Here is a 23,408-nt window from a genome sequence, read left to right as displayed (position 1 = left end):
ACTTTTATCTGATTAAATACCAGAAGGAGACTGCAAAGCTGCGTCTTTCAGGCTGCTTGAGTCACCGGTTGGCAGATGCACAGCATCCAAGGTAAACTGCACAATAGAAAATGCAGAGAATTCCAAAGTGCAAGGATTTGGAACTACAAAGGATGTACTCCACGCCCACGAAGGTAAAAAAAATTTCAGTGGAGGGCTTTTGAAATATTAGTAAGTGTACTTTGGTTTTGCCTTTAAGCCGATATTGAATATGGAAGGTACCTTCAAGCTCTCAATTCCAATGCAGAAATCAAACCAATACAAGGACCATTTTAATTGAAATATGAACTTTATTTTACATACAAAATAAAAAGAATGTTAAAAGTTTACAATACAGTGCCAACTGTCTGTTTGCAACCATTTCATACGGAGACTGACACATAAACGGGCGCCCCAACTCTGCTTCCAATCAACACATTTAAAAGAATCTAAAAAGGGGAGGAAAACAGTCAGGATAAAGGAGCAAGTTACTCAAAATTGGAGGAGAGGCCAGAACAGAAATGAGAGAGGACAATAGAAGGGGGGAAAAAAGCTTTTAAAAACAAACATATGGTCCAAGAGTCACAGTATACTTCAGATGGGCAATTTAAGGGTATTAAATGGTCGAGTAAAGTAATAATAATAATAATAATAACAAGATCCAATTGCCAAAGTAACAGACCTCTGCCAGGGTCATGAACAACAAATAATTAACTCATTAACCTGCTGATATGATTGACTTCAGAGCTGTGAAGGTTTACAGTTCTCTTGATAAAAACGTGACTTAAAAATAGAAACTCATTGAAGGGGGGGGGGGGGGGGGGAGAAAAAAAAAAGAGGTGTAGCTAGCTAATGTATAGTAAAAAATACACCTGCTTCCTTATTTATGTTACAGCCAGACAATTGGGCTGCGAGTTGTGACAAAGCCGGGAAGTAGAGCTCAGAGCTTAAAAGCTGTATATCACAGCCAATCTATAACATAGTCATAACACTTCAGCAGCGAGACACCAACCTTCTCGATGATCATCTTCCAAATACTGTGCTGTTGCCTTGAAAGAAAGCTTCAACAACTACTATGTACGGATTCTTTCAGCCAACCTGAGGATCTGAGTGACGACGACTGATATGTTCAGGTCTACAACAGGAAACTGAGGGGAAAAAAAAGTTCCCAAAAGAAAAGAGAAAGAAAAGAAAAAGCTGCGAGGCCCAAGCTTGTTGTGCCTGCAAAAACGGTGACGACCACCATTTTTCCTAGTCAAAAATCGAGCGACTGACTTGTTAAAAAAGATCCTCGTTGGATTCTTCTCTACAATAAAATAAAAGTTTCTTTATAAAAAAAGAAGAAGAAGAAGAAAAAGAAAATTAAAACACATAATGTACAGGCTTTGTGTCTCTCGCGGTGGTGGTGGCTCTTATAGCTGGCCGCCAAGGGCGTTTTGGTCAGCAGGCTGCAATGAAGAGTCTCTCTCTCCTCTGCTTACAGCAGCTGCCAGAAAAACAACTTAAGAATTTGAAAAATAACATTGACTGTGTGTGTGTGTGTGTGTGTGTGTGTGTATGTGTGTGTGTGTGTGTGTGGTAGAAGAGAATGAGAGAGTGTGTGAGCGGAGTGCTGAGAACGAGCTAAGAGTCATAGTCTTCGTCGTCGTCATCGTCGTCCCCGTTCTTGTGCGGTGCAGGGACTGTGGGAGGTGGTGCCATGCTCATCATGGAGGCGTGTGGGGCGAAGGCCACGGTGCCCGGAGGTTGCGTCGGAGCCATGTTGCCCATTGGGACCATGTTGGCCATGTGCATATACTGAGGGGGGGTGTTGGAGCTGTGGGGGCACAGGAACAGGTGTTAACCTCTGAGGAGTCGTGTGCATTTTATGCACAAACTACCTTTTAAATTGAAACATTATTAGTCAAATTAACTGTGCACTAAAAAAAATAATGGACTATTTTAGAGTTAAGTATCCAAAATGAATCTTGATATTTACAGGGAACTCCAGGTACAACTTATTCAACTTGGGGCCAGCAAAGGTTTGTCTATCGATTCTAGTAGGAAAACAGCGCCCTCTTCCTGTTTTTGGCATAATTTCAGCCACCAGATTTCTCTCTCTTAACAAGCTACAGTAATAGTCATATATAAATATGCCTTTATGTGCTCTTAATGTGAGGCAATATAACTTTTTGAGAGAAAAAAAACTTTGCTTGTCTGGAGATTTTCTTACAAATGAAAAGTAAAAATGGCAGCACCTTCATGGGAGGCACAACGAAAACAGAGAGCAGCAGCTGAAAGATTATGCAAAGTAAATTGAGTGTTTATTTCTTAAGAGATCAGACAGCTTTGAACTCGATTTGCCGCTGATGTAATTACTGACCAATTAGTGCTTCTTCAGACAAGTCTTAAAATGCCATCCCAGTCAAGTGAAGAACCTAGCCTGGTGCCAGACGGAGTTCTCTGAGTATTTTGAGAAGCTGCTGATCTACTGGGCTTTTCCTGCACAATTCTCTCCGAGTTTAGAGAACAGTCCAAAATTAGAAGCTGTCCAGTTTGCAGGCAGTTCACTGGACGAAAATGTCTTGTCCAGAGAATAATGGGCAGACTGCTTTGAGCTGATAAGAAGCAACAAGAGCTCAAATAACCACTCGTTATTTGAGCGGACATCTCTGAATGCACAACACATTGAACCTTGAAGCAGATGGGCTCCAGCAGAAGACCACACCAGGTGCTGTCAGCTAGAAAGAGGAAACTGAGGCTACACTTCACACAGCCTCAACAAAATTGTACAATACAAATGGAAAAACGTTGCCCAGTCTGATCAGTCTTGATTTCTGCTGTGATATTTGGATGGCAGAGTCAGAATTTGGTGTAAACATGAAAGCATCCTGCCTTGGATCAGAAGTTCGTTCTGGTGCCATTGTTGTATGGGTGCATGGGTATTATATTGGTACACTTTGTGCTCCTTAGTACCAACTGAGCGTCATTACTAGAGTATTGTCACTAAGCATGTCCATCCCTTTATGGTCACAGCGTACCCATTTCTGATGGCTGCTTCCAGCAGAACAACGCAGCATGTCACAAAGCTCAAATCATCTCAAACTGGATTCTTGAACATGACAATGAGTCCAGTGTACTCAAATGGCCTCTACAGTCACCGCCAGTGGATGTGGGGGAATGGAAGATCACAGATATAGAGCCAAATCTGCAAAGTCGATATCATTCTTTGATGTCAGTTTGGACTAAAATCTTAAGAATGCTTCCAGCATTTTGATGAATCTATGCCACAAAGCATTTAGACTGATCTGAAGGAAAAACGGGGCCCAACCCAGTCATTTATACCTAACAAACTGGCATGTGAGTGTAGAGTTGTATATGAGGGGAGGTCACATTGGGTTTCGAATATTATTATATCTGCTTGTAACAGTGCAATAATGGAATACAGCAATAGAAAACACTTTGAACTGCAGACATCTCAGACTCCACAAGCCTCTTAATTTTATTCTGTGCTGGCAAATTTGACCAAATTAATAAAGACTGAAATAAAACACATTTCCTACATTCTTGGTTACTTTTTCAAGTATGCTATATGGTTATTTACTGTTTTTATTACCATTTTCAATATCATAATCTCAGTTCTCAAGTAAACTCAGCATCACAAAGAGCGATTTGCTCTTCAAGCTCTGTAATCAGCAGACTGCAGAACAGTGTAACCCTAACTGCACCGAGTGAATGGTTGAAGCACAAGTCTCGTGATTTGGCTAGTGGGAAAAGCCTCATACACGTCAGGTCCCTGCTAATCATTTCCCAAATTCATATCGATGGAATTTTTGAATTGTTGTTCCATGTTTAGACGAGTCTTCTGTTTTTATCAGTTGATATAAGAATCAAGTTAAAGTGCTAATTCTGCCAGCTGTGATGTCTCACAGCACGTGTGTAGATAAATTGCTGAAAGTGTGCTAGTACAGAATAAATGGGGACAGTAGTGTGAAGAGGTTTGAATACTCAGAATACTGAAAACCAGAGATGTGCTGTATAAATGCCAGTCCACACCACTCCATGTTGTTCCAAAGCAGAGCTCACTCAGGGTGCCAGACCCAACTTGTTTAGTTTATTCTGTAATGTGTAGGTATGTAAACATGTTTATGTTGGACTAAATGTGCCTAAGTAACTACTTGCATCTTTTGCTGTATTGGTTTGCCCTCTTTTGGGCATCATGTAGTGTTTGAATGGCTCAAATGTGTGTGGGTTGTTTATAATGATTCAGCAGTTCTCATGAATTCTATGCCATTTTCTAGGCGTCTATCTCCTTTGTCATATGCTGTAAATCATTTTACATCTTTGTATCAGAGAGTCTGTTTTTCAGAGGGAAGAGCAGTGCAAGAGCTTAAAAGAAAACACGCCCTCCCTCTCTCCGAGTCTGCAGTCTGGGAGGATATTTCCAGACACACCGTCTCATGTGGATCTGGACACAAACCTGTGGAACCTGGATGGAGTCTGCAGATGTGTGCTAGACTGAGAGCCGTCCTCGTCGTCCCCGTCTGTCTCGCTGTCTTCACTGTCGTCCTGTTTCCATCACAAGGAAGACAACAGTGAGTCGTCTCCCCTCATACAGACAAACACAGTAGACAGGTTCAGGCCTCTACATGCAAATCATCTCACACCTCCTGCTCCGACTCTGTTCCAGATAACTTCTTGTCCTTGCCTTTGGCGCCAGCACCTCCGTTTTTGCGACCAGACCCTGGTTTTCGACCTCTGAGAAAGAAAAAAGATAACCGTGTAAGGAAATGTGATAACAGGTCCTACTTTAAAGTTTCAAAAGAATGTTTACGAGACAACACATGAAACAGAACGTACACTTGGGCTACTGTGGACGAGGGAACCAGAAATCAATTGTTTAACTTAGTGCACAAAAATGTTTTAAATGAAAAACATAGTAGCTAATGTGGCTTTTTTTAAAGCAGAAATTCTCTCCTTGCAACTTTAAGATAACTCCAGAGTAGAACAGTGTGACGCATACTGCTGGTGGAAATTACTCTGAGGCACTTGCTGACACCAAATGTCTAAACATTACAAGTTTTACGACCACTTTGAATTGAATATGAATCCAATCAGCTGCAGTCTGCAGAGAAAAGAAGTCTGCAGAGAAAAGAAACGTCTAATTCCCCGCCAAGCTCTCTGCTACAAATTAGCTGCGGTGCCGGCGTCTGATCTGACAGTCAATACTGCATTTTCTTGTCTACAATTCCTCAACAATTAATTTTCGCTCTGGCCAGTTCTTTCATTTTCTTCTGATAATCTAGAATCACAAAACTAAAGGAACACGGGAGTACGGTAACACTGCAAGGATTATAGACCAATTTACAGCAGTGCTCATTTCCAGAAGAAGAAAAGATAACGTACACAGATTCTGTCTGTTCGTGGAGCGAATCCTTTTTAGTTTAAACCGATGTGTGTGTGCACTTATCAGAGCTGACTGAATTACAAACTGCTTAATGAAATAAGTCCTAATTATCTGCAGCTGGATTGGCTGCCTCATATCACCCTGGAGTGTTTTGATCGTGTATGTGAAATACTCCTTCCATTTCAAAGCATCATGACTCTTTCTCTACGTGTTTGGGTGTCTGTGTGAGCGAATGTTACCTCCGTGGGACTTTCTCTCCTCCCCCCTCGGTGTGGTTCTCTTCCCCCTCTCCCTGCATGTCTGGCACCGCCGCAACCAGGTCTTTTAAAAAATCAAACTGCTGCTCCAGCTCAATGCACTGCTTTCTGTGAATAAATATGAACAGTTTTCTCCTCAGCCTTACTTGCCAAGTGAAATATAAGCTCGTATCAAAAAGACAGCAAGCTTAATGGTAGTACATACTCATTTTAGCAACACATACAGTCTGAGTCACAGGGAAAAATTGTTTTGGCGGGCTGTCTTACTCAGGCCAGAAATACTTTCAGATACAAGGGATTCAGCAGTGTACTGCAAATGTGCTCCACAGAACTATCAGGCTCCCACCACACAGTAAATCATGCTGTGTAACAGGATGCCATTTTTTTGTAAAGACGGCTCATAATGATTTTCCTTACTTATTTATCTTTTTGCAATGTGTAGGGTTAGTCCTTGTCAGTTCATCAAATGCTTTCCCACCTCACCATCTTACCTGAAAAAACATTCCAGGTGGAGGATACACATCCTAAATAGGAATCGTGGAAAATTTGAGGTTCCGGCTGTCATTAGCTTTCTCAAAAATATTTCAAAGGATGATGGCAGGGCTGTTTTTAGACATTTTCCAACATCATTTTTGAGGGGCTACTTTAAAATGACATTATCTACTTTAAAGTGTTTTAGGCAAATTTTTCTTAGGAAGATGAGAAAGAAAACCATCACAATCATTACTTAAAAAGTCAATTTGGATTTGGTACATGTTGTCATGTAAAAACAAAATTATGCTAGGGAATTATTCAAAAACACTCCTATTTTCAACATTTCACTGAGGATTATTTTTTGAGTAAACTAATGACTGAAGTCCTGAAATTTTGCACAATTCCCATTTTGTGAAATTTGATTAAATGAGATGAAAGAACTGTTAAATGTACTGTTAAAACCAATCAGAAGAAAACTGACTTAAAAGAAGTATGTTGTGTATATTACGAATAGTCGTTATTTTTAAATGTGAATCAAGCAAAGCTACTTTAGTAAAGTCCAAGAATGAAATTATCGAGCTGGAAGTTCATCATGAGTCCACTTTAAAAATAAACAAAATAAAGGCCTGACAGCATTTCAGCTACACTCATTAAAAACAAATACTATATAATATACCAGTGATCTGAACAGCAGATGGCTTTGCCTTCCTAAGACGTTCATCTCCAACACAGTGCAACACAGACAGGGCTCTGAATGAAGACAAACACAGAACTTACAGATGTGCCGTTGTCATTGTCTTTGCATTCCTAGATTGGGTGACTTGACAAGCCTTTGTAAGCAAGGACTCCAAAAAAAGCTCCAGTGCTCTTGCTGATATCTTGGATAAGGGAAGTACAGTGAAGCAGTGGTGTGTTTGTACTTTAAATCATCAAACTACCAAACATGCAATAATAGACAACTTGACACAACAACACAACAGACTAAGGAAGCATTTTTCTCTAATTATTAAACAGTCTTTTACAATTTATAATTCAAGACAGAACTTGCACAGTGACGACTGCAGGCAGGAAGGATACATATAATAACAGGCACTGCTGCAGCCACTTTGCCTATTTCTTCATCTGTCTGCATAATCTTCTTAATCCTTGCCTGAAATGAGAAAAGGTCTATTTTTATGCATGTGTCTACAGCAACGCTTCAAATTTTCATTTTCTTAAAAAACAACAACAAACATTTTCAGTGAAAACGCGCTGAAATTCGGGGACAACCTAGTAAAGAGTTTGCAGTACAGCACATCGAATAACGTGAGGTCCCCACAAAGTAACTGCAATCATTACTATTACACTACTCACGTAGTGTGAGGATTGTAGATACATTATCCAGCTTATTACAATAAAGAATGGATTTATTCACATTTATTTACGTGCCGTTTAGCCTAGCTTGAGATGCTAAAAACAACGTCAATTAGTAGACCAACTTAAATAGCACGCCTGCTATGTGTGTACACCACCAACTAATGACATACAGGGGATGTTTGGTCACTAATTTCATGACATCAACTACTTTTCACTAAGGCACGTGCTTTGTATACTAAATGGTTTGGGAGTGTTAGATGGCTTGTATGCTCTCTAAGCAACAAAAGAGGCCGAATTCCACTTAAGCTAGTTACAGAACTTAGCTTTCCATGTTACACTTTGCTAACGTTAGCTTGCTTTGACACCGGCTCAGCACAGTTTAAACTTACCGGAGGAAATCTGGCGTTGTATTTCTTCTTTTTGCTGGGCATAATTAAATTACCTGGGTGGCTAAACTAAAATAAAATACAATATATGCTATATTCGTATTCTATTTCATACAGAAATTCGCCTCCACCGCGCGCACACCAGATAGTGGTGGCTATCCGGCTAACTAGTTAGCACATCGTCTTCGTCACTCGTTCCTCGGTGCGGTCAGTTTGTTTCCGCAGGGTCTCCGTGCCGTCAGGTTGGAGCGCTTGTCGTTCCGCAAATGCAAAGAAAAGAAATACTTTTATTTAACCATAGTAATGGAACATGTTTATTTTTAAAGCTTAACAAAATACAAATGTGGGAAACTTACATATTTGACTTGTACACATACCGAGGAACATGCAAGTTTTTTAAAAGTCGCTGAATCTAGTACAGCATAACTTATGTTTAAAATTATGTTATAGCAAAACGTAAAAAAAATATATTTATATTGTTACATACGGTCGAATTTGTGGACGAGGTACGTAATTTAATTGATGTATAAATAATTATTAGTTAAACTGCCAGCCACCTGAATGGGTTTTGGCTCTTAGATACAGAGGAGCTGCTGCGCTTATGCGGAAGATCAACACTGAACAACAAACTTCGACATCTACGGCTAGAGTAAGCCTTTATGTTCAAAGTTTAACATCGGCCTGCGATTATTTACGTTTTGAATGGGAAAACTGTGAATGTTAAAGAGTCAGTTGTATTCAACAGCTGGCTAGAAATGGCTAGCCAGGACGAGTGTGTACATTTATAAAGACGACTAGCTTGTCGGCTAGCTACAACAATGCTAAAGCAGTCAGAAAGCTGTTCTGCGTGTTCTTTGACATGTCAGCTGTAGGCGGTACGCTGGGGTCGATAGCAACTTTCGTGTGAAACTGAATCAGTGGTAGAGATACGCTAACTTTCGCTGTTGTAGCAGGCTAGCTAGTAGCATTCATAAGCAATTCAGTTGTCCACTTCTGTCGAAGTTAGGCAGGGTTGTAAGCTAATAAATAACAGCAAAAGGGTTGTAAGCTAACACAGAGGCTAAACCAGTGGTTTTTTATTCAAATAATAACTGCATTCTTCAACTCAACAGGCAGGCTTCAGAACTTGTTTACTCGTGTAACTGCTATACCATTATGGAGGAAGAAGAGAGCCCTGTTGATGGCGAGATGAGGACCCCCTTTGCTGCAGAGACCTATGCTGCTGAAGCCATGGCTGCAGACATGGACCCCTGGATTGTTTTTGACTCTAGAAGAACTCCCAGATCCGAGTTTGATGGCTGGTTGGAGAGTAACAGGCCCTCCCAAGTGTCCAGATTTGGAGACGAGGAGGGTGGCGTCAGCCCTGTGGGGTGGATTGCTGTGGTGGGCCCAAACCACTGCCCCAGTGGTGCGGATGTCACAGGACTCCAGGAGAGTTGGGAGAAACTTTTGGCGAGTTCCCGGCCCGTCACCTTCCAGACAGTGAGGGAGCTGGCCCTGAACCATAGAGTACTCTCAGGCAAGTGGCTTATGCACTTGGACACTGGTTTCAAGTTGGACCACGCTTGGGAATGTGTGGCAAGAGCAGCCCTAGATGGCAAGATCTCACTCGTTAAAGTCAGCCCATTTGACCGCAAGGCAGAGGGCAAGCAGGTCATTTGTGCCTATAACCAGAACTTCACTGATGAGAATGAGGTCATGAGGCTGGATTCGGTCATTCGTGCCACAGGGGTCAAATGCCCTCTCTCGTACAAGCCAGATGTGTATACATACCTGGGAATCTATCGGAACAACCGCTGGAATGTTTGCCCCACCATATACGAGAGCAAGTTCGACCTGGAGTGTGTGCCCAGGCGTTCCCACGTCATCAACAAAGTTACCAATCTTGAGGTAACATAAGCCACTCAGACCAAGAGAGGAGTTTTGCTGTAACAGTATGTGAAGAGGTGCGTGATGATCCCAGGAGATGGGTTGGACAGTACAGTCCTCTGACTGCAACTATTTAGAACATCATTGGTTGAACTCCGATCACAAATTCATCCTTTTTTTTTTTTCTAGAAAAAAAAAAATCCAAAACACTAAATTTGTCTCTTCTTTTTGTGTTGTAAAATTTTCTGAATGACCTGAAACACTTTCAGATTTTTTTTATTTTGTATTGAAAATATTGTATACAAGAATAGTAGTACTAACAAGATTCTAACAGGCTCGAGTGCCGGGAAGAAGACTAACATCCTTGATTTGTATGCACATTTTCAGAAGATCCACTGAAGTACTCCTTGTTGCCATTTTACATTTGTCTCTTGCGTTCGCCTTTTTTTCCCACCTTTGTACTGTATAACAGTTACAGAGCTGCAAAGTAAAATACTCTTTTGAAAATCGTCTTTATATGTTGTGGTATTTATTGCCAAAACAGTGTTTTGTATGTTGACAAAGTCTCATTCCAAAAAAAAAAAAGCACAATTATACTACGATCCACTTTCATAATACACGTAAAAACATAATTACATTTCAGTAAAGCACCTTACTGCAGAGTATAGCAAGTCTGAAACAGCTGAGTTAAAATGCAACCATTACTGATAAAATAAGTGTAGAAAAACTGATTACAGAGCAGTGGAAACTATTACCACAAAAAGCACAATCTCTAGTATAAGCACATATATAGTAATGTTGCTTGTTTGATAAATGTACACCTTCATTTTGTTTCCAAGACATTCAGATAGTTTGTGTTAACCTTCAGAAAACAATGGTGCAATCCAAAGAGATAATTTTTTTTTAAAAACGGACATAATCTGTGTAGACTTACCTCTAGATCTGATTACATATATATGAACCCTTTTGTATAAAGACAAAAAAAGAGACAAAAGCTGCACATTTTTGTGGCCACAGCTACCAAAATTGTTCAAATGACAGTACAAAAACATGCTTAACATGTTCCAAAAATAATCACCACACCGGATACCTTTATCAAAGTACCCATGCTGTCTGTCTTCGTAAAACATTCGCTGGAGAATCTGTCTCCACCATCAATATGTTGACAGTGACCTAAACGTTTAGTCACAGATGCTGGACATGGGTTTCACAGGGCATGAAATCTGATCACCTACATTATGGGTTTTGTAATTTATCAGACAAACTATATGACTGGGCAAGGCGTCAGACTGAATACCATAAAGTCATTGCTGGTATTTTAAGAAGTGTGTCCACAGTGAGCAGTGCTGCTACATTCGGTCTCCTCTGCCTACTTCCTTTTTTGCCTTACAATAATAAAGAAGTTTTAGTCCTGATGGCCACAGGGGAAGATACAATTGGTCTTTGGAAAAATGAAAGAAACTTTAAGTCGGGTGTCCTGACACAAACCCAGCTTGGCTTCCACTGTTAAAAATGGAAATAAGACGGTCCTCATCAGCAGACATCAACTCATCGAAGTCTTCGAGCATTTGGTTGTTATTGGGTCTGCTGTCTGTCATGATTTCGTTCTGGAGCAGATGCACAATGCTGTTGGGGTAATTCATCCAAGTGCTTCCTGGGTTGCTGGCAGGGTCAGAAGTGTTCTGAGATGCTGCACTAGTCTGGGCAGCGGTAGAGGAGCCCGAAGGGCCAGTCGGCTGACATGAAGGATGATTTACGATTTGGGGGTTCAGAAGATCCTCCAAGTCATCCATGTTGAGGCTGTCCAGGTTGACTGGGACCTGGCCTTCAGTGAAGCTAGGGAAATCTGGGATATCGTCATCAACAAGTGGTGGCTCTCCCCGGAACTGAGTGCTCTGGAGGGCGAAGGAGTTGCTTGTCTGTGAAGAGGCCAAGTTTACTTGAGAAGCTGAGGGCTCCTGCTGGGTGATAGTCGAGGAAATGTTGGGGAAGAATTCATGAAGATCTGACAGGTTGACCGTTGAGTAGTCCTGATTGGAAGTGGAAGTGATGGTAGAGGTGGCCGGTGATGGGTTCATTGAAAAGCTAGACACTGGGTTTGCTTTTGGTTGGGAGCCCAGGGCTGTCATCTTCCACTGGTTGGTAGGAGCTGCTGACATGTTGGAGGCTTCTACTTTTGTCTGCTCAGAAAATAGCTGGCCTGGTTGGAAGGGGTATTGGGGATGTGATTTTGCCCCAGTGGGACCAGTGGGCACCACAGCTGCTGCAAACACAAGCAAGTGATTTGAGAACTCACTGCAGAAAATCCTTATCACATATTTCACATACACAAAGTTCACCGCTAATGACTCAACTGCTTTAAGACAGGAAGACGAGGAGATTGAAACTAACACCAATCTAAATTACTGTTTTATTATTTAGAGTATTACTTATTATAAGCGGACATTAACTATCATCAAATTACATTTGCCAGAAATGACAATTTTTGAATGAATCCATTTGTTAGTTGGTGTAAAAGATATCAGGAAGTAAAGTAAAATGTCTTCAAATGAGTTCAAATAAGGAAGGAACATCTGCAACAGACTCACCAGCTTGTGGGTTCAGTAATTGAGGCTTGGCTGTCAGCTTTCTCCTTGATGGGTTTAGGTGCTGTCTATCTTGTGGAGTGGTCACTGAAATGTCAGAAGACGTCTTTATAATACCGTGCTTAACAACAGTGTAACCATTATCCAATTATACTATGCTCAGCTGACAGAAAAAAAAATCTTATTAACCTACCACTAGATAGCAAGGGCCCTAGCTTCAGGTTCTGGAACATATCTCCTGTCCGCTTTCTCTTCTCACTCAGCCTGTATTCATCTGCCAAGGTGGAAATGATAAAGAAGTTAAATTTGAGAAAAGTTGCACATATTCAGCACATTTTCTGCATATAATATATTTTACCTGGATCTGACGGCAGGTACTGGAAGTCCATTGGCTCACTGACTTCTCGGTCAGAGGGCCGCCGGAGTTGCATCTTGACTCTCACTGGCTCAGTGAGGTTAGTGTCACGGTAGGGCGGAGTGCGAAACACAATGGCCACCTGCCTGTGGACATCAGCTTGGGAGAAAGTGCCCTTCCCCTCCCAAGAGTCTTGGAAGAAACGCACCTCAATGTCCTCTGCAGGGAAACAGAAAATGGCAAATGTAACAACATACTGCAGCTGGTGAAGAACTCAAAAAGAATAATCAGATAATCGGGCACTAACTCGCCGGCTTCGGTGCAAAAGCAGCTCTGATGTTTTTGATTAACAGAGAAAAGACCCCGGGGGTGTTACATCACATTTGCTGCTACGCAACACTCAAGTCTAACAACAACTCAGAAGGCTCGCAGCCAGCTTCAGTTGTTAAACTTCAACCAAAAGGGTTTAATGTTCAAAGCAGATATGTGACAGCGCCGCTCGTTGTGAAAGTAGCTGTGTGACAGGCTCCCAGAGACAGCAGGACCGAGAGATGAACTAGTACAAAATTCAGCCTTCTCACGATCTTTTTTCGCAATGATGCAATTTGTATCCAGTTTAAGATGTATCAAATGATACTCAGGGGAGCACCCACATCCAAATTACAAAGCATATATGTGTGCCATGATCAAACAGCAGCAGATAAGTGAGGGAAGAAAAAAAAGGCTTGTATAATGAGCATAAAGTGATCACTTTAAAAGAAACTGTTGTACAGAAATGAAAAGAACTGGAAAAGAATGAGAAGAAGAAGAAAGCTTTAACTCAGCACAAAAACAGATTAGGTGACTGCTTTGCATTGTGTTACACACAGCAGCTTCCATGAGATGCAATGAAATCCCACACGTGGAACAAAGGCACAGTCTGAACCCAGAGGTTTCTGAAGTGCATACGTGATGCTTCAGTCAACATTTTTTTTTAAATTTCCATCATCACCTACAGCAGTTTCCTAGCAGCTAACATTAGCACTCCCTTGGAGTCATCTTTGTGTCCACCTAAATCAAGTCCTTGTCACTACTTTTCTCTCATTGCTGCTGAGACCTGCTGCCTGCTGAAAACAACCTCAGTGAGTTCAAAGTTTGCAGACAGGAAAAACCAACACACAATAAAATAATTCCTCTGATCATTTTTGGAGACTGTATTCTAGTGGGGAGGTAGAGCATACAGCCCGATCCGGCGGGGCGGTGTGGGAAGCCAGATCGAGCGCCCCCTTCTGGCTCTCCTCTCTGCACTCTCCTATCTTGTCTCTTTTGTCTTACTTCTCTCTATCACCTTTTCTATCCCTTTGAAGAAGAATCCAAGGTCCACTACTGATAATGTGTCCCAAATCTTAATATGATCATTTAGATCAGATCTCTAATCCCCCCAAAAATGTCAGATTAGCCTGGGTAAAACACCAAAGGTTTCTGGGCTGCTTTTCCTCATAACAGCCATCCCTCAAGCTTCTCGCCATTTAACGCAAAGCATTATCAGGGACTACAACATCTAGTCCTTTTACTGAATTAGCAAGTTACACCTTTCCCATTTAAGACAGTCATTTGATGAATTATTAAAGTGTAACTGTAGTGTATTATAGTGCAATATCTTGATTAATGTGGCTTTAAAGTCTATTAATGGGAAGCAGTGACTAGCAAATAGAATGATCTGGGATATAGCACTGCATGCTATATTACAATATTAAATCAATAAATAAATAACATAACAACAGCTGGTCGAGTTGCTGGTGTTACTTTCATTATGAGAAAAGTGCTTCATCAATTGACTTTCAAGACCGAGCCGTTATTTATCTTTCCTTGTCTACAGTTGGCCCAGACAAATTTCAGTTTTCCATATCTGTCTGACATTAGCCAACATTAATTAGCAGTCAGTGTGCAGTCATTCAAGAATATTCTCATTGACTGTACAATGGGCAGTGTTGTTGACTGCGCTGTCTAACATCTATAAGCTTAATGTTCACTACATGTTTGCTTAGAATATCTAAGTCACAGCATGCCAAAGAAGACGTAGGAGTAACACACATGGTCAAAGAGACTAGTAAATCTTTTTATTACAGGTGACCTGTATTATAATGTTCAAACAATTTCTGTGTTTATTGCTTGAGGCTTCGAGTATAGATATATCAGTATTGGCATATTTGACCTACGTATGTTCATTAAGTGGCAGCTTTGTTGGCTCTGGCATCAGCTAGCAGCCTATTCTGTATCTGAACAACAACAAAAATGATATCACTGTGTAAACTCACTGCTCTGGACAAACACAATCGTGTTATTCCTTAGTTGTTTCTCTGAAGTGGAATCTGTCAGATAATTTGGCAACAGGAAAGGCAGTGGTAGAAGTAAAACTTCCAGATAAAAAAAGCCTTTTTAAAAACCATTTTAGGGGAATGAGGGTAAAGCTGATTTAGTTCATCTGGAAAGAACAGATTTTTTCAGTGTGACCAGTCGAGAAGTTTTGTTAAGAAATACAGAACATTTTATTTGAATAACAGATCCTGAGGTTGACTGTAAGAAGACACAGTCTTGCTCTACTTAAGGTTGGCTAACCACGTATGTCCAGTAAAAAAGTGGACTTGCTGTAACTTAAAGGGGAAATGAGCACTGAAAGCCTCAGTACGTCTCTCTAACACGTGTTTGTAAGTTGCATTATGATATAGGACGGGTCAGTTTAGTGTGTAATGCCAGGTAGTCTGCATTTTCTTTTTAACTTTTTTAATATATCCATTACATGCATAATTAGCACATCTGCTGTTTTGAAGAAGGAAACTAAGCCATGACAGCTGCTGTAAAAAATGGAAACCCAGTCACCTCATATAGTATATTTTATTAAGTGAGTCACTCTTCTATTTTGAGACCACTTGCTTCTAACTTCTTCTCACACAATCTTCTGTGGGTGTAAAGGACTTACACCGTTTCCGCTCTACGTGTATTGCAAGTTTTACATCTGCTTACTCAGTCCTGAGTTCTATTTATGGATTATTCAGTCTGAAAGTGTAGGTTTAGTTGTGCTGTGTGCCGCTGTGCTCTTTCGGTATCTGTACAGTAACACTGTACCTTTTTGCACTTTGTCACACAGCAGAAAGATTTCATCCCCTCCTTTGCAGCTTCCAGAGTTGCGGTTGACTCTGCAGATCTTTAGCTCTGCTGTGTTTGGAGCCCCTGCAAGACAGAACAAAAGCCTTTATGTGCCCATGAACACGATAGTAGTGCAACACTTAAATATCACACAAATGCTAAACGCACAGTGAGGCCCGCTCTAGCTGGCACTTCGATACTTGGGTGGCTAACGTCTCCGTTTTATTTGGCTTACTTTGTCTACTTTTTTTGTTTGTTTGTTTTTTGAAACACAGACAATTGACATTTTTCGAAAGTGAAATTAAACTTTTTCAGCTGTTTGGAGAAACACAGATGTATGTGTTTGATCCACAAGTGAGTCTGTGGTGATGTCTATTTCTTGTAAATACCTTCAAACTGAGAGGAAACATTAATTTGCAAAGAGGAACAGAGAATCACTGAGGGCATGGAAGGCTGCAGGACATTTGGAAGTTTTATAGTCGTGATTATACGTGTGAACGTGCTGGTACAGAGAGCTCAGACTGATACTCGTCTCTCTACAATGGTACAGTACTTACTATAAGCACCTCTTACCTTATATTAACATATAAGAAATATCTATATCAGCTAATTTGGTGCATATGCATTTCTGTTCACGTGTGCTGTGTTCAACTCACTGTTGTCATAGATGGGCTGTGATACCACAGGCTCCAGAGGATAGAGCTCCCCTGTAGAGAGAGTGATGGAGGCCTGGAAGCAAAGCCGGACTGAATTTAGGTCAAACTCTTCCTCCCACACCTTAGCCTCAGGAACTGCATCCAAGAAAGAGAAGGAAAAGGGCGTGGTACGCAACACACAATAAAACACTCAAGCAAACCACTGCATCCTGTCGTACTACTTTTCAGCACACAGCCACCACCCGCTATCGTCTCAGTAACAAACATGAAGTAGAATTTGCTTAGTGTTGTTGATAAGAGTTGACCATACAGAAGTTAACGCATAGCTGTTGCATGAGAAGAAGTCAGTAATCCAAATTAAGCACATGATTACAATTATCCTCCAAAATGATGTTATCATATCCTTTAAGGACAAAGGTAGTTAACATAAACAATCACTAAAATCTGTGGTGGAGACTCATCTCTAACTATGGCCACTTACTGTTAAAGGGGTTATTGTTTGTCTGCAGTCTACAAGTGATGGCCTCATTTACATCCTTCTTCTTCACACATTGTATACCCAGGTTCTGAAAACTGAAAAGACAAAAAACAAAACAACTTTTTAGACATCTAGCAACACAGTTCATGCAATCATCTTTTGACCCAGTTTACTTTTTTGGTTAACGAAATAGTAGGCATTGCACTGCTACTTCCTGAAGTATTTGCTGTTCTTGACTTCTACCCCATATCTACCCTTATTCTGGCTGCACTATGTTTGTGTTTGTGTTTGAACTGCTTGTGTCCAGTACCTGCATTATACCTGCATTATAACCTAACCTAATTATTTTTTTTTTTTTATTATTATTATTGTTGTTGTTAGTCACAGTCAAATATAGTTTAACAATTAAAAGCTTGTTAGCATACAGATTTTTTTATGTACTTTTCTGGGTTATTTAACATGATGTTTCATTAATTTAGACTCCAGGGAGACTATAATTAGAAATAACAGTGTAACGGTTTCCCTTTTATAACTCGTGTGGTGATCTAGAGCAATGATCAGGATATAAACTGTTCAGTGTGAAAAACAATTGCCTAACATAAGCACGTGCAGTTGCTCATGTTGAATCACAGTGCACACATCTGTCTGCAGTACAAGCTGATTTGTTTGACTTTTGTCACTGTTTCAATGAAGACAGAAAAAAACTGTCATGTCTTGCCAGGTATATGGGTTCAGTAGGTTTCAACATATCTTATCAGTCAGTATTTCCACTTCAGAACCAAATTGGGAATGATTTGGGGGTTTTTTCCAACTTGTGGAAATTTTGTTCTGGTTGTAATACAGAGGAAATGTTAACTCTTTTGTGCTAAAAAAAAGTATTCTGTTAAATTTTTGCTCATCTAGACACCAAGCAAGGTGACAGTACACACGTCATTTTCCAGAACCGATCAAGGGCTAATCTAGGTCAGTCACTGCAAAACTTCACTTTGCATTAGCCTGAAACTGTAGTTTTCCTCGAGACACCGTAGCGCTCTGTATTGCTTTTTTTCCTTTAGGTTTCTCTGAAGTGTCTAATTTTATCTTTACATACAAACTAGTCCTACCTGTGTATCCGTCTCTCCTGCAGGTCAGCCTCATAGTAGCCGTGTTTGCAGTCTTTTCCAACCAGCTCATGAGGATGAGGCTTGTAGGGTGAGTTCTTTGTCACCAATGAGATGCGAACACGCAGGGGGCCGCTGTAGTTGTGCACCTGTCCATAAAAAAACAGAGTTTTACTGATAGAAGGTTCAGCCATAAGGGCACTTGCATTGTCTGCAGCTAAAACAAACTCACTGCATGCAACTTGCAGAGAAGAATTACAGGTTCTGATACACAAACGTTCGTCTGATGACTTACTGGTGGTGCTGTTCATTTTAGGGTCTATGACTAAGTTGTTTGCAATGCTTCACCCCTTTAATTCAAGTTAACGAACTGGACATCTCAACTATGTTTATAGTACTGATGCCTTCTAGGACATTTTTAATATAAGTTATCTGCACTAACTGCCTGTCAGACAGGTCCATTCTTCAGTTTGGGTTTATGACTTTGTACTAACAGATGTACCTTGCAAACCAAGCTTGTTAGCGTTAGCTGATAACATCCATTCTTTCATAGTCCAGAATTAATTTTACCGATATTGTAGGAAAAATGTATTCTTCTGGAAATTACGTTTTCAATTGAAATGATCAACACAAATATATATATGATATTATATAATATATAATATAATATTGGATTTCTTTCTTGCATCATCCATCACGCATACACAGTCTGTGTTCCTAACATTCAACAGGAAAAACAGATGTTTCAGCTGCAGAAAGCATTTTTTCAGCACTGACCTTCTCCACCATAAATGTACAGTTGACGTACATGAGTCACTGTGGAAACAGTTGCTGTGGTTGCATGCACCCGTTTTACCTAAATCTTCACCAATGTGTATATTATCTGTAATGTAAATGATATTTAATGAATCATCGCTAAAACGCATCAGTAAGTTGTGCCAACTCACCTTGATTGCTGGGTGCGTCTTAGTGGTGTCATTGCTTTTTTCTCCGGGAATGCTGCCAGCAGACCGTCCCTCACACTTGTACCTAAATCTCATCCCCCTTTGCTTTGGCTGCTCGATAATCTCTATGTAGGGAGCTGTTGAGGAAAGCAAAGGCATTGTGTCATTGTGAAATACTGCTTTACTTGTGTCAGTGTGTCAACACAGACAGCCTCATCGATCGTCACTACACCCGAGGGTAGAAATGTTTACTCATGAAATCACTGCAGAGAACATCAGTAATTCTTTTTAAAAAGGAAAGTGTGCTTACCCTGGTTGAGCGGGGTAAGGCTCCATCCATATCCAGCTGTGGTGAACAGAAACAAGAAAGGAATTTAACCAACTTATTGAGGAAAAACTGCAGGTTTTCCATCTACGACTTCCACGAGGAAGCACGCAGTGGTGGTGGAGATGACAAAAATAACAGAAAACAGATTTGTTGCATATTTGAGGTTTAGTCAGAGTTTGTCATTTGTGGTGAGGTCAGGGTGGAATTCTACAGGAGAGTGCAGCGTCCAACGGGGTCGAAGGATGCCGAGATACAAGGGCCTCCCAGCTAAATATAATCTCTGGTTGTCATAAACCACTTGCCTGCAAAGCTACCGAGAAGGAGACGAAGTGCAGAAAAAGGCAAACAATGACAGGCAGGGCTTTTAATATTGGTGTCAGGTTACCAGCTTTGTTGCTGGAAGCCTTTAGTGCAGGGTGCACTCCAGTTTCAGGCAGTAAGTAAGGTGTAACACTGGGTGAGTCGATCAAAGCTCCACCCATCAGCAGGCAGGAAAGGTTCAGCTCAAAAGCTTGAGTAGAGTCCTTTCCATGCTGTAACATGTTCGCTTTCTAGCCTTAGCTCAAAGACATTATTCTTGCTTTTTCTGATCATACCTAAAATGCCAGAATAATACTGAATGAAGAGGCTGTGCAAAGCCCCAAAGTGAAGACTAAAAATAACAAACAAACAAACAAAAGTTGTTGTTTGTTAAAATAAAAGGATGACATGAGTCTGTAATAACTGCATTTTGACCACTTATGTGAAAGACAGTCTTTTCTACTTACTGAGTCTGGATGATGTGAAAGTGAAAGCACATACCCACAATGACCGAAAGATCATTAATGACTGAATTAAGAGCATCACAGCTGAGGCCTTCGATACTGTTGCTAGAATCACTTTCAATTTTACTGACCGAACAAAGGGACATACTTTTATGATGCTCAGTCAGATGTTGGCTGTTTGTCGTGCCAATATCGACAACCAAGACAGAGATAAGTGACACTTATCAACAAACATAATCTATTTTAAGGTTTATAACATTTGCATAAAGTGTGGCTGCACTCTAAACATAGGAAGTCAACAGAACTCCATTATAAAATCTCGTTTGTTTATGGTTTAGCCTAAAGGCAAAGGTATATATGGAATAAAATAGAAACGGAGGCGGCTGTGAAATCTTCACAGTATCTGCATACACGTGTTCTCCTGAACACAGAGCTTATTACCACAATTTCCTATCGGAACCGTTTTTGTCAATTAAAGCCGGAGTGGGCGGTTGCTAAACGCGTCGACCAATTAAATACGACTTTTTTTTTATTGAAAAGAACGTTATACGGTGATTTTAACCAGGCCGAATTTAAAATACACTATTCACTGTTACTGACAAGCTTTTGAGTGCGTGATTCACAAAGAATATTTCCACTTACATACAGAAAAACATTAAATGGCGAGAGTTCTGAACGAAGTTTCAGTGGCTAGAAGGAAATCTCTCAAGTGGACAAACCCCACAGGCCTCTTGGCAGCGCGAGACTTGTTTGGTTCGCTCCGCTCGTGCCAGTTGAGTTGTCCACAAGCTGAGAAATTCATTCAGTTAAACATCAAGTTTCTCTCGGCTATTTCACATGTATGCGATAAACCAAAGTTAAGTCAAACTTCTGTCTGTACGTTAGCTTACTATTCGGGAACAGACTCCTCCTGTTGGCGCAAAACCCAATGATAGCGGGGCTTTCCCTTGTGCGCAAAACAACTCCCTGTACAGTTTCGCCTCCCGTGTCTGAGATGAGTAAATAAAAGCAGCTCCACTTACGGTCCATGGCTGTGTCCAAGTCCAGCTCACGCTCCTCGATATCCCCCGCTGTTTCTCAATAATTTGTATCTTATTTTAAGCCAAAAAAGAGCAGGAAACACGGCACTACAGACTCCACGAAGTTCTTGACAGAGCCGCTCTGTCGCCTCCTTCGCTCCACCTACGTCTGTGTACGAGAGTGTACAGTTAGTAAAGCCACAGACATAGTTACGTTCGTGCTCACGGGTTTTCCGGTAAGGAACATCTATTTGGGAAGCGATGTGCTGCAACTTTGTTGTGCAACACGCCTCTCACCAAGTTGCAGCAACTGCACAGTACGTGCTTTATTCTCTTCATTGTTTGATTTTTTTTTTATTTGATTTGATTTTTATTGATTAGCATTCAAATATCTCAGTGAAAACAGAACAAAGATCTACCACAAAGCAAGAAAGCATGAGACAAGGCTAATCAAAAGGTATTGGCTGAAGCATTTGCTTATTACGCCAACCCTTTTAACAAAAGATCTTTTTGCATGCAGCTCCTGTGCACAGGGCTCGAAGCAAATAATAAAACAAAGCAAAAACAAAACAAACAAACAAGAAAAAAAACTTTCCACCTTAGATAAGCAACTACATCAAAGCAAAAGAATCAAGAGGGGTTTTTTTTGTTTGTTTTTTTTTGCTCTTTTCATTCTTGATTTATATATTTTTCTAATACTCTATTTTTAAACATATTTTTAAACAAGGAAAATGAACTACACCTTTTTAAATCACTGTCATAACTATTCCACAGGTTAACTCCTCTAACAGAAACACATCTCTGCTTTATTTTTGTCCTCATCTTGTTTTTTTTTTTAAAGAAATCTGTTCCCCTTAAGTCATTGTGATGTCTTTTTCTCACACAGTAGGCATTGTTTTTGTGCCACGTTTATTACAAATGCAGAATCTGAAATTGGATAACCTTTCGCTGATAACGCCTTTTATTGACTACTTAGGCAGCTACTAGCTTTACCCCCAAATGTTAAATTAATTAATCGAATTTATAGTGAACTAAAAAAAATCAAAACATGGCAGATTTTTTTGGGTAATTTTCAAGATAACGGAAATAGGTGTGAACAGAACAATAACTTGGTTTATTTTTTATTTTTTAAAGCCAGCCACTACCTTTACCAAGTCTCCAAAATTAACAATAGTTTATTTTCATGGTTTTCACGCTTTTTCACATTAGTATAGCAGAACTGTGGTGTAATAGGAGTAGTGTATACCAATTGTGCGTTACTTATTTTAAGACTTTCGTCTAGTTGCAAGGGACAAGCAATTGCTCATAAAATACTGCATACTTTTATTTTGAAGAGGGAAAATTGCGTCGTGTCCGGCGCTGTGGCTAGCTTGATCTAGTTGCAGACCTCTGCCTTCTCTCTGCAGTGCAACTTGCCTCCACCCACTCAAAACAGTGCGGAAATACCCAGTGACGCACTTGAAAGAAACTGAAAAATAAGTGAGTGGGAGAGGCAATAACATAACTCTTGGCTTTAGTCATAACCTGGAAGAGTCTTAAGATTAAGATCCAACTCACTTTTTTCCTGTCTGTCGGCTCTTCTCTCTGTAAACAGACACAACATACAGATCTTAAGTTTACCAGTTTCAGTGTTTTTCAGGCCAGTCCTTCACACACGGTCTTACTTTACACGTTTCTGGTCTGCTGGTTGTACTAGAAATCAGTACCTACTTAATACAGTGTGATAATAGTGACAGGGCTTCAAACGCCTTTTTTTTAAACAACGATTATTTCACCATGTTGTTTTAGTCCAGTTGAAGACAAAGTAACGTGAATAAAGGACTGATTTTGCTCTAAGAGACATATCCTGGCCAGAAGGGGGCGCTGGAGGTGAATAAATCAGGCCCTTTAAGACACCTGTCCTTTGATAGAATATGGTGAAAACGAAAACTTATTTTCTTAGTGTAAACGATGTTCCATTATAAATAGAGTATATCTAATGGTAATCTTTGCATCGTTATCATTATGATTATTGCTGTAAGAAGCACTGGATTAGCTGATGCATTCAACGCAATCGAAAATCACACGTAAAAAGCAAGAGTGAATATGCTATTGACCATCTTTTTTTTTGGCTACCCTTCTTTTCTAATACAAATACATTTTTGTACCCTCATATCATGATCTTTATGGTTGAGCCAGGCTTTATATAGCAATGGCTGAATATGAGGATTGAATTAGAAAATGAGGAGGAAAAAAAGTATGTGAAACTTATGAGCAGGATTACTATGTTTTTAAAAAATGTCCACTGTTCTCCTTTCTGTTCTAGAA

The 23,408-nt window shown here is 40.3% G+C and overlaps 3 protein-coding genes across 6 annotated transcripts; 1 reads left to right on the top strand and 2 right to left on the bottom strand.

Moving 5' to 3' along the window:
- Nucleotides 1-309: 309 nt before the first annotated feature.
- Nucleotides 310-8,087, bottom strand: drap1 (DR1-associated protein 1 (negative cofactor 2 alpha)). The gene is made up of 7 exons (XM_026160434.2): nucleotides 7,881-8,087; nucleotides 7,213-7,285; nucleotides 6,913-7,006; nucleotides 5,644-5,769; nucleotides 4,665-4,755; nucleotides 4,478-4,566; nucleotides 310-1,834 (listed from the first exon to the last, which is right to left on the bottom strand). The coding sequence occupies exons 1-7, from the start codon at nucleotides 7,920-7,922 to the stop codon at nucleotides 1,642-1,644; spliced, it is 708 nt and encodes a 235-aa protein (XP_026016219.2). The 5' UTR covers nucleotides 7,923-8,087; the 3' UTR covers nucleotides 310-1,641.
- Nucleotides 8,088-8,094: 7 nt separating this feature from the next.
- c3h11orf68 (chromosome 3 C11orf68 homolog) lies at nucleotides 8,095-10,253 on the top strand. Of its 3 annotated transcripts, XM_026160405.2 has the most exons (3): nucleotides 8,095-8,383; nucleotides 8,457-8,526; nucleotides 8,990-10,253. In XM_026160405.2, exon 3 carries the CDS (start codon nucleotides 9,033-9,035, stop codon nucleotides 9,774-9,776), a length of 744 nt encoding a protein of 247 aa, XP_026016190.1. In that variant the 5' UTR covers nucleotides 8,095-8,383; nucleotides 8,457-8,526; nucleotides 8,990-9,032; the 3' UTR covers nucleotides 9,777-10,253. The 3 variants fall into 3 exon arrangements, with proteins under 3 accessions (XP_026016190.1, XP_026016195.1, XP_080154450.1); XM_026160410.2 differs by lacking the exon at nucleotides 8,457-8,526 and having other exon boundaries at nucleotides 8,366-8,383; XM_080298324.1 differs by lacking the exon at nucleotides 8,095-8,383 and having other exon boundaries at nucleotides 8,389-8,526.
- On the bottom strand, nucleotides 10,254-21,301 carry rela (RELA proto-oncogene, NF-kB subunit a). 2 transcript variants are annotated; one of them, XM_026160386.2, is made up of 11 exons: nucleotides 21,105-21,301; nucleotides 19,301-19,336; nucleotides 18,994-19,127; nucleotides 18,050-18,195; nucleotides 16,950-17,041; nucleotides 16,469-16,603; nucleotides 15,792-15,896; nucleotides 12,690-12,905; nucleotides 12,525-12,605; nucleotides 12,335-12,418; nucleotides 10,254-12,009 (listed from the first exon to the last, which is right to left on the bottom strand). In XM_026160386.2, the coding sequence occupies exons 1-11, from the start codon at nucleotides 21,109-21,111 to the stop codon at nucleotides 11,210-11,212; spliced, it is 1,836 nt and encodes a 611-aa protein (XP_026016171.2). In that variant the 5' UTR covers nucleotides 21,112-21,301; the 3' UTR covers nucleotides 10,254-11,209. The 2 variants fall into 2 exon arrangements, with proteins under 2 accessions (XP_026016171.2, XP_080154449.1); XM_080298323.1 differs by having other exon boundaries at nucleotides 10,254-12,006.
- Between the last annotated feature and the right edge of the window lie 2,107 nt (nucleotides 21,302-23,408).

This window comes from Astatotilapia calliptera, chromosome 3 (genome assembly GCF_964374335.1).
Source record: "Astatotilapia calliptera chromosome 3, fAstCal68.1, whole genome shotgun sequence".
In the NCBI taxonomy this organism is placed as follows: domain Eukaryota; kingdom Metazoa; phylum Chordata; class Actinopteri; order Cichliformes; family Cichlidae; genus Astatotilapia; species Astatotilapia calliptera.
The sequence above is the reverse complement of the archived record's forward strand: the minus strand, read 5'-3'. Positions and strand labels throughout refer to the sequence as shown.

What these genes read in the sequence shown, in the direction of transcription:
- drap1 (XM_026160434.2), bottom strand. Translation starts at nt 7,922, where the DNA reads ATGCCCAGCAAAAAGAAGAAATACAACGCCAGATTTCCTCCG. An exon ending in GGAGAGAAAGTCCCACGGAG is followed by an intron (nt 4,756 to 5,643) that starts GTAACATTCGCT and finishes TTTCTTTCTCAG; the next exon opens with AGGTCGAAAACCAGGGTCTG. An exon ending in GAACAGAGTCGGAGCAGGAG is followed by an intron (nt 4,567 to 4,664) that starts GTGTGAGATGAT and finishes TGATGGAAACAG; the next exon opens with GACGACAGTGAAGACAGCGA.
- c3h11orf68 (XM_026160405.2), top strand. Translation starts at nt 9,033, where the DNA reads ATGGAGGAAGAAGAGAGCCCTGTTGATGGCGAGATGAGGACCCCCTTT.
- rela (XM_026160386.2), bottom strand. An exon ending in ACAGCCCATCTATGACAACA is followed by an intron (nt 15,897 to 16,468) that starts GTGAGTTGAACA and finishes TCTGTCTTGCAG; the next exon opens with GGGCTCCAAACACAGCAGAG. An exon ending in ATTACTGAACCCACAAGCTG is followed by an intron (nt 12,010 to 12,334) that starts GTGAGTCTGTTG and finishes TTGTGTTTGCAG; the next exon opens with CAGCTGTGGTGCCCACTGGT.